Source organism: Oncorhynchus kisutch, linkage group LG28, assembly GCF_002021735.2.
Source record: "Oncorhynchus kisutch isolate 150728-3 linkage group LG28, Okis_V2, whole genome shotgun sequence".
Lineage (NCBI taxonomy): Eukaryota > Metazoa > Chordata > Actinopteri > Salmoniformes > Salmonidae > Oncorhynchus > Oncorhynchus kisutch.
In genome coordinates this window covers 33330306-33340045 of record NC_034201.2, presented here as the reverse complement: position 1 = coordinate 33340045, position 9740 = coordinate 33330306, and the positions used below count along the sequence as shown (strand labels likewise).

General features: G+C 38.2%; 1 protein-coding gene across 11 annotated transcripts; it reads left to right on the top strand.

The window, feature by feature from the left end:
• The first annotated feature begins 2936 nt into the window (after positions 1-2936).
• On the top strand, positions 2937-8226 carry LOC109873289 (tapasin-related protein). 11 transcript variants are annotated; one of them, XM_031807766.1, is made up of 6 exons: positions 2937-3138; positions 4765-4822; positions 5254-5604; positions 5779-6078; positions 6796-6891; positions 7461-7772. In XM_031807766.1, the coding sequence occupies exons 2-6, from the start codon at positions 4765-4767 to the stop codon at positions 7556-7558; spliced, it is 903 nt and encodes a 300-aa protein (XP_031663626.1). In that variant the 5' UTR covers positions 2937-3138; the 3' UTR covers positions 7559-7772. The 11 variants fall into 11 exon arrangements, 7 of the variants coding, with proteins under 7 accessions (XP_031663626.1, XP_020320522.1, XP_031663625.1 ...); XR_004205954.1 differs by having other exon boundaries at positions 2941-3138; positions 5511-5604; XM_020464933.2 differs by having other exon boundaries at positions 2943-3138; positions 7422-8226.
• Positions 8227-9740: the final 1514 nt, after the last annotated feature.

The following is a 9740-nucleotide window of genomic DNA, read 5'->3' as shown; positions in this document are numbered from 1 at the left end:
TATGGTCATGCATAAGCTATCAACAACGAACACAATTGCATTTTGTCAATGGCAATTTGAATGCACAAAGATACCGTGACAAGATCCGGAGGTCCATTGTCGTGACATTCATCAGCCACCATCACCCCATGTTTCAGCATGATAATACATGGCCCCATGTCGCAAGGATCTGTACCCAATTCCTGGAAGCTGAAAATGTCCCAGTTCTTCCATGGCCTGCATACTCACCAGACATGTCACCTACTGAGCATTTTGGGATGCTCTGGATCGGCGTGTACGATAGCATGTTCCAGTTCCCGCCAATAGCCAGAAACTTCACACAGCCATTGAAGAGGAGTGGGACAACATTGCACAAGGCACAATCAACAGCCTGATTAGCATAGAGCTAATGCGAAGGAGATGTGTTGCTCTGCATGAGGCAAATGGTGGTCACACCAGATACTGACTGGTTTTCATATCTGGTAAAAGATACATTTTTTAAGTGTATTCCCAGTCATGTGAAATCCATAGATTAGGGCCTAATGAATTTATTTAAATTGACTAATTTCCTTATATGAACTGTAACTCAGTAAAATCCTTGAAATTGTTGCATGTTGCATTTACATGTCGTTCTGCCCCTGAACAGGCAGTTAACCCACTGTTCCCAGGCCGTCATTGAAAATAAGAATGTGTTCTTAACTGACTTGCCTGGTTAAATAAAGGTAAAAAAATAAATAAAATAAAAATAATAATATTTGTGTTCAGTAATACTTTGGATTCACTGGAATCTGGAACAGAGAAAGCAGCAGTAAACCCTTAACCCAGAGACTGATATCTTGGTTACAGAATGTACTTATATTTCCAAGTGATATTTACTGTCATCGGAGCAAGATCTTGCCCCCTCATGAAGTCAGAGGAAATGACTACATTCCCCCCACCCCTGCTTTTGACGCCTTTGCCTGCTGTCTTGTGTTGACATTCTGTTTTATAGGCTACCTATTTATGGCACTAAACCACAAGTCACATCAGCTTCCATGTGTTATGTTACATGATGTTATTTGAATCACAACTGTTTCATCTCATCCAACAGGAGTCTTGAAGGTTTAGAACTGATTGGATATTCTAAACTGCCTTTTGAGTGTGATGTAACTAACGGGTTCAATGGCCATGCAACTACATGCTTAATTTTTTATTTCCACTAGAGGTCAGCAGATGGACTCTGTCAGGTCTGTGCATATACCTGTGTGTGAGTCTATCTTCATTTCAGGACATAAATGTATTTTCCATCGCCAATTTACACTTTGAATCAGGACTTTTATACTTTATTTTATACTTTATTTTATGCAGTATGTCACATCGGCACCATTTTTGCCACCATATTACATTTGTGAGTGTTTTAAGGATCCTATATAAAAATGTAAAGGTGCAAAATTTGCTCTGTCATTTCCTGGTCGTCAAAATAATTAGCCTAATTTCGGGTTTATGTGACAAAACAAGCACTCAGAGTGGAGAGAACCAATGTACCATCTGTTTGAACATAAAACGTGAAGCATAAAAATAGCGCACAAAGAACAGATCTACCGCTTCTTAGACTTGCTTTCAATGAGAATGACAGATCTATAACTCACATTTCAGTCCAGATACAAGGCAAGGTTGGTTTGTTTCCGGCACCTGGGCTGCCAGTTGTCAAACCCTGCTCTAGAAAAAATGGGTGGCCCTTGAGCTCAGCACAGCACAGCTCGCATCAGACCTTAATATGGCATTATACCTTGTCATGAAACACAACAGAGGTGTGAAATTTAAAGCTGAGAACCACTAATGTTTTTCAAGGTATCAGCCCACAAGCAAAATACCCTTTTAGTATGAGCTTTATTTAACATGTTGTATGATAGTCTACCAAACACTTGGATACAAAATAACTCACTTATGGTGGTACAAAATTGTCAGCTCTATTCAAAAACTGTCATTTGATTTAATTTGATACTTTTCTACACAGATCTGTGTTATTTTGTACCAAAAATATGTTGCCTGTAATGCCAAACACCTTAACAAATCTTTTGACACTTAGCAGTAGGCAACTATTCAGCATGAGCTTCAACCCTAAATGTGATTAGTTGATTGTCCTTCTCCCCAATCAGGTCAACAGAGGACCAATGATAAAGGGGATTCAGTCTCATACAACAACAAGGTGTTTGAAAACATCAGTTTAAGTATGCAAACCCAACAGAGACTGGCGACCACTGCATCCATCCAGGAACAATGCATTTATGAGAACAAAACCATTTAAATTTCACTGTCACTCCTTTTTCCTCTTTTTATTTGAGTTCATAGGTATTTGTAGCCTTTAGCCAATTTTCAACTATGGTAGTATTGTTGTGTGATGCTTTACTATCCCAGATCAAGGTATTGTTAAATCGATCAAACATTGGACCAGTGTGTCTTGAATACTAGCTCAGTTGAACATGTCCAAGCTACAGAAATAGTTAACTAATATATCTGACAGTCACCCATAAACTCCTACCCTACATTCACTCTGGACATAAATTGGATGGTTGCCAGTTATATAATTACATTGTATATAACGTTTTCCTCTTGCTGTCATTTTTAATGTGACATAAAACCTTAATGTGCATGTGTGAATCACTCTATAAGAGTGTTTGGGCCAATGAATGTAACGTCCTCAACTCAACTGCTGCTTAGGACTTATTTTGTATGAGCTTTGCATTATATATATTTTCTGACTTGGAGATGAAAAGTCAAACCTAATATATCAATCCTGTAAACATGTATTGCTAAAACAAAATCAGGAAACGGGTTTAATGAACTGTTCATCTGCGTTACACATGCAGATTCAGAACTTTTCAGTTATTTGTAAGTACGCATTGGTTGTGCCAGAAAACAACTCTGACTTCCTGTTTCAGTGTCAACATTTCTGTCAATGCTGTGGTCTACTTTTACTTAACTGAAAACAACTATGGTGCAGCCTCTCACAACCACCACTCAGTAATGTTGTGGCCACTTCTTCAGTTTTCTCCATCATTGACTGCAGTATGCTTTTTGATGTGGATTTCTTTTCACAGTTTCATGACATTAGCCATAGTCTTCATAAATTCTCAAGTCCCCTCTGTTCACCAAAGTCAGAGAGAAAGTATCTAAAAGGTAGGATAAGAGAGTGTGAGAATTGGAGGAGAGGTGGTGATGCATGTGGGTAATTTTCACATTTTGTTTTGCTGGACAAAATCTTAAAACGAATCTTAAAACCTAGCTGCCCATTATAACCTGATACTCTTTCTGGTTCTAGTTCTAATCTGAAAATTTGTTTTAACACCTAGCTAACTATTGCAATTTTACTTGCCTTCTCTAAATACATTTTTATTGTATGTTTCTTGCCAAAGTAGAGCTTTAAGATAACTCTGTAATGAAAAGCGTTAAACCATAGTATTATTAAGTGTGTAAAAAAAAAAAAAAGATTCACATGAGCTGTGAACTCTCTGTTTCAATTCAACATATGACCATGGGCTGAGTATCTGCATGCTGTTGCAAACTGTTTCAATGTTTTATTATAGTATGTGAACGATATTTCTAAAGCTAATATGGATGTTTGTGTATTTTAGAATACAACTACAACTTAGACTGGTGAATCCAGAATGAATGCTACATTCACTAATGTTGATTGAAAAATAGTGAAAATAGCTCATTCTGGATTCACCATGCTAACAACAACTTGGGCTACAAGTCAAACCATTATCAATAGTTAAACCCAATGGTGAAAAAATCACATTGGGTCTGTAAATGGGTCCGTAAATGTCACTCAGGGCGTGTTGTGTGGTAGAGGGTAGCTAGCACAAATCAGCTAACATGAGATGTTGAACACAGAAGCACTAGACTCACACTCATTGAACCTGCGCTGTGAGGAAATTGATACGAGATGCAATGGTGATATAAATGATAGTGGTTCACACAACGACACAGAGGACGTAAGTACAGTGCATATCTTGAGGATTTGGATGCAGGTGTCTTTAACTAATAGATATGGTGTATTCAAACAGATTTGTTCATTCCATCTTAATTAAAAAAGGTATATTTAAATGTTAAAAATGTTATTATTTTAACTGCACTATGGAAAAATCAGTCGAATATGAGAGTAAACGGAATGCTTCTTGAACGATTTTTGTATTCAACTTCTGTTAAATCTATTCGCTGAGAGACTTGCATATGCTTTAGGTCCGCAAGACTCCACACTTCTGTGTCAGAATCTTGCAACAAAAACTGCGATAGAACTGCAATATTCAACATACTTTAATGTCTACCATTCAAAATAAAATGTACAGTGCCTTGCGAAAGTATTCGGCCCCTTTGAACTTTGCGACCTTTTGCCACATTTCAGGCTTCAAACATAAAGATATAAAACTGTATTTTTTTGTGAAGAATCAACAACAAGTGGGACACAATCATGAAGTGGAACGACATTTATTGGATATTTCAAACTTTTTTTAACAAATCAAAAACTGAAAAATTGGGCGTGCAAACATAACGTTTTGCATTGTTGCCAAAAAGTTCAATTTTGGTTTCATCTGACCAGAGCACCTTCTTCCACATGTTTGGTGTGTATTTGGAAACTTCACAAAAAAACATTTGTCATTCCATGCATGTTTTCAGTGTATGATACAAGCCACACTTCATGTACTGAACCTCTTGTAATCACAGGATGTGAAGGTTGAAAAACCACTGAAATTTTGTGTTTAAGTAACTATCTTATCTTTGTCGTTGCTCTTTTTGGAACAGATGTCGGTGCTCTATTCTTCTGTTCTGCATTTGGCAATGCTTCTGAGTCTCCACTCAGGTAATGTAAAATGCTTTGACAAAACCTCTTCATACATGATACATTTAGAGACTGCACTTACTATGAAAACTGTGGACACTTAAGGTACAGTTTTGTTCTAAGGGGAGGGGTGGGGGGTGGACTATCGTAGGTCAAATTATAATTTATGATTGGATAAGACAGAATCAGTGCCTTTACAACTGAAATATGAAAATTATGGAACTGAAATCAAAAGTGATTGCTGAGAGAATTGCTGTTTGGTTTTACACTAGTGGTAAATATAGTAGACAGACCCTACATTTATTGACTTAATACATTTGTCCCAGCCAGTATGGAGCTGGGAAGTGAAGTGGCTTAAAATAGTTTTACAATTGTCATGAGGTTTTTCACCACCTGAACCGGTTCATCATCTGTTTTCTCAGACTGATGAACATTGATCTATTTTTCTACAGGTTTGCAGAACCTAACTACACTGCCAAATCCAACAGCAGTCATATTACACAAAGGAAATTCAGTGACGATCCACTGCACCCACAATTTACCCAATGACATTGAAATATTTACAGTAACTATAAAAGGAACAGAGGTGCTGTGCTTTTCTCAGTTTAACAGACAAGAGTGTCTGGTGTCGAAGACATGTAAAGAAACCATACAAATTAAGTGGAATAATGAGACCAGAGAAATCTTCTTTTCACTGATGAATCTACAGATAAATGATTCTGGACTTTACTCTTGTGAAGTGAAAAGAGCTGCACCTCCACCTGCACAAGTTTTCTCAAAAAACATAACTATTTGTGTAACAGGTTAGTGATCTCTGAAAATACTTGATAGAACTACAATCTACATGTAAAACCATTATGACCCTGTCATCACATGGTATGTGAATGCTAGTTGCCTCCAAATTGAAAATAATTTGTCTACAGTTTAAACTCTTTGTTTACACTTTTATTTCTGCAACTTTCTGTTTGTGCATCCAGCCCCTCCTGCAGTGTCTGTGTCTGATGTAAAGGAGTCCAGTAGTGGACTTCCCATGTTGCTGTGCTCCTCTCAGGGGTTTTACCCAAAGACCATAGAGCAGGTGTGGTTTAGAGATGGTCAGCTCCTCAACACCAGACTTTCAGACAGGCAGAGAGAGGTCAACACAGATGGTTCCATCACCGTCCACTCCTACCTGCCTCTGTCCTCAGGACCCAGCCAGGCTGGCCTCTATCTCTGCTGGGTCAACCACTCTTCCCTCAGCCATCCCATCACTGTCAATCACACAGTCATGTCCAATGGTGAGAGCTAAGTGTTAATAAATCAGGATTACTAGTTGACAATATAATCGGTTGATTTCTATATCTATGTAATATAATGTTGGTGGTCTACACAACTTTTCCATAATATCTTGTGATACAGTGTACTCCAAAAGTATTGGGACAGTGACATATTTTTGTGGTTTTGGCTTTGTACTCCAGCACTTTGGATTTGAAATGATCTGGTTAGAAATTACAGCACTTTTTTTTACATTGTCCCCCTATTTTACAGGACAAAAAATATTGGGACAAATTCACTTACATGTGTATTCAAGTAGTATAAAGTATTTGGTCCCATATTCATATCACACAACGGCTACATCAAATTTGTGACTCTACAAATTTGTTGGATGCATTTGCTGTTTGTTTTGGTTATGTTTCAAACAGTTAACCCAATATGGATGAAAATAACCTCAGATTAAATCTGACAGTCTGCACTTTAACCTCATATTCACTGTATAATTTCAAATTGAAAGTGCTGGAGTACAGAGCCAAAACAACAGCCAATGTGATACTGTCCCAATACTTTTGGAGCTCACCACCATTCAATCACCATTCTAAGAGAATGGTGGATCCATTTTTCAATATACTGATCTAACTTCTATTCTTTCTGGCAATAATTATGTTTTGGGGTACTGTATGTCAATAATTTTTCTCATTATTTAATGAACATCACACACTTTTCCTGATATTTTTTAGGTGTCCCAGTGCGTTGGCCATTTATTGTGGTCAGCATTGGAGCAGTCTTGATTCTAGTGGTCCTTATCATCATGATCATCAAGTGTACACATTTCAGTGAGTAATTAGCTTTTCTGTTTCGCATGCTTGACATCGTGATAGCATGATATGATATATTAAAGATGCACTCTGGGATTTTAAGCTCAACAAATTCATAACATATTGCACGAATGAGGTTTGTAACATCACACAAATTGCTAAATTCATATGATATAATACGAATTGCAAAATTCACAACATGACACAAAATGTATGATGTAGTACACAATTGGATGATGTAGTATACAAAAAACAGGGACCTGTTTTGGCTCGTGAGCACCACTTTCAAACTACTGGCTGAAATGATACAAGAGTTTGAGAGTGCATCTCTAAGTATCAAGCACTAGATGTGTAATGCATTAGAAAACACTAAAAATTGTTAAGTATTAGTGCACATTTCCAATTACAGTACAAGTCATAAACATACAGTAATGTTTGGGAGTCAGGTTTTTTCTAGGGGAATTATTTGTGACATATTTCCCAATCGAACATATTTTGTTACAGTGCATTTGGTCCAGTTGATCAATGTCACATTGATTTTTATCCAGAGAGAGTCAAACACCTTTTTCTTTTTGGAACATCCCAAGAACCTGTCCACACTGTCTCCTCCGTGACTGAGAACATCATCTACTCAACACTGGGAGACCATCATCCAATCACTCTCTCCACTGCTGTACCAACATAGACAAGGGATCAACAAGCAGTACTGTACCAATAGGGCCATAGACAGTACCACCTGATGTACCAAATCCTAGGATGGGATCCTAGCCGCAGATGAATCATGTAGGACTTTCTCAGAATCACCATGTTTGGGACACTTGACTGGGGAATGGAAAAATATACATTTGCTTGTAGGCTATCTATTCTAAGTATGTGCATAAAATCAATTTGATGTTGAATGGTTGTCCATACTGTAATGCCTCTGACTATGTTAATCTCAGATAATCCAATGACGACTGTCATTGATACCAGTAATAGTCTCTCTATGTCTGGGTAGCAGCCCAGTACAATTCCTCCTCCCAGCTGCCCACTGCACTGAGGCTAGGAAACACTGTCACCACTGATAAATCCATGAAAATTGAGAATTTCAATAAGCATTTTTCTACAGCTGGCCATGCTTTCCATCTGGCTACCCCTACCTTTTCTCTATTGTGTTATTGGTTGTATGTTTGTTTATTCCATGTGTAACTCTTGTGTTGTTGTTTGTGTCGCACTGCTTTGCTTTATCTTGGCCAGTTCGCAGTTGTAAATGAGAACTTGTTCTCAACTAGCCTATCTGGTTAAATAAAGGTGAAATAAAACAAATACATTTTTTTTTTAATGATATACCATTAAAAAACATATTACATTTTATTTCTGTGAAATGTATTTTTGATGGAGACCTCCCTTAGAGAGCAACTTGTATAAACACAGCATACTATCATACATTTAGGACATGTAGCAACAAAGCAATATATACAGTGGGGCAAAAAAGTATTTAGTCAGCCAACAATTGGGCAAGTTCTCCCACTTAAAAAGATGAGAGAGGCCTGTAATTTTCATCATAGGTACACTTCAACTATGACAGACAAAATGAGAGAAAAAATCCTGAAAATCACATTGTAGGATTTTTAATTAATTTATTTGCAAATTATGGTGGAAAATAAGTATTTGGTCAATAACAAAAGTTTATCTCAATACTTTGTTATATATCCTTTGTTGGCAATGACAGAGGTCAAAGCTCATTCCTCCATGCAGATCTCCTCTAGAGCAGTGATGTTTTGGGGCTGTTGCTGGGCAACACGGACTTTCAACTCCTTCCAAAGATTTTCTATTGGGTTGAGATCTGGAGACTGGCTAGGCCACTTCCAGGACCTTGAAATGCTTCTTACGAAGCCACTCCTTCGTTGCCCGGGCGGTGTGTTTGGGATCATTGTTATGCTGAAAGACCCAGCCACGTTTCATCTTCAATGCCCTTGCTGATGAAAGGAGGTTTTCACTCAAAATCTCACGATACATGGCCCCATTCATTCTTTCCTTTACACGGATCAGTCGTCCTGGTCCGTTTGCAGAAAAACAGCCCCAAAGCATGATTTTCCCACCCCCATGCTTCACAGTAGGTATGGTGTTCTTTGGATGCAACTCAGCATTCTTTGTCCTCCAAACACGACGAGTTGAGTTTTTACCAAAAAGTTATATTTTGATTTCATCTGACCATATGACATTCTCCCAATCTTCTTCTGGATCATCCAAATGCTCTCTAGCAAACTTCAGACGGGCCTGGACATGTACTGGCTTAAGCAGGGGGACACGTCTGGCACTGCAGGATTTGAGTCCCTGGAAGCATAGTGTGTTACTGATGGTAGGCTTTGTTACTTTGGTCCCAGCTCTCTGCAGGTCATTCACTAGGTCCCCCCGTGTGGTTCTGGGATTTTTGCTCATCGTTCTTGTGATCATTTTGACCCCACGGGGTGAGATCTTGCGTGGAGCCCCAGATCGAGGGAGATTATCAGTGGTCTTGTATGTCTTCCATTTCCAAATAATTGATCCCACAGTTGATTTCTTCAAACCAAGCTGCTTACCTATTGCAGATTCAGTCTTCCCAGCCTGGTGCAGGTCTACAATTTTGTTTCTGGTGTTCTTTGACAGCTCTTTGGTCTTGGCCATAGTGGAGTTTGGAGTGTGACTGTTTGAGGTTGTGGACAGGTGTCTTTTATACTGATAACAAGTTCAAACAGGTGCCATTAATACAGGTAACGAGTGGAGGACAGAGGAGCCTCTTAAAGAAGTTACAGGTCTGTGAGAGACAGAAATCTTGCTTGTTTGTAGGTGACCAAATACTTATTTTCCACCATAATTTGCAAATAAATAAATTAAAAATCCTACAA

Coding starts and splice junctions, on each gene's coding strand:
- LOC109873289 (XM_020464931.2), top strand. CDS start 3,843: ATGTTGAACACAGAAGCACTAGACTCACACTCATTGAACCTGCGCTGT. Junction 3,957..4,764: donor CACACAACGACACAGAGGAC/GTAAGTACAGTG, acceptor TTTTTGGAACAG/ATGTCGGTGCTCTATTCTTC. Junction 6,079..6,795: donor TCACACAGTCATGTCCAATG/GTGAGAGCTAAG, acceptor GATATTTTTTAG/GTGTCCCAGTGCGTTGGCCA.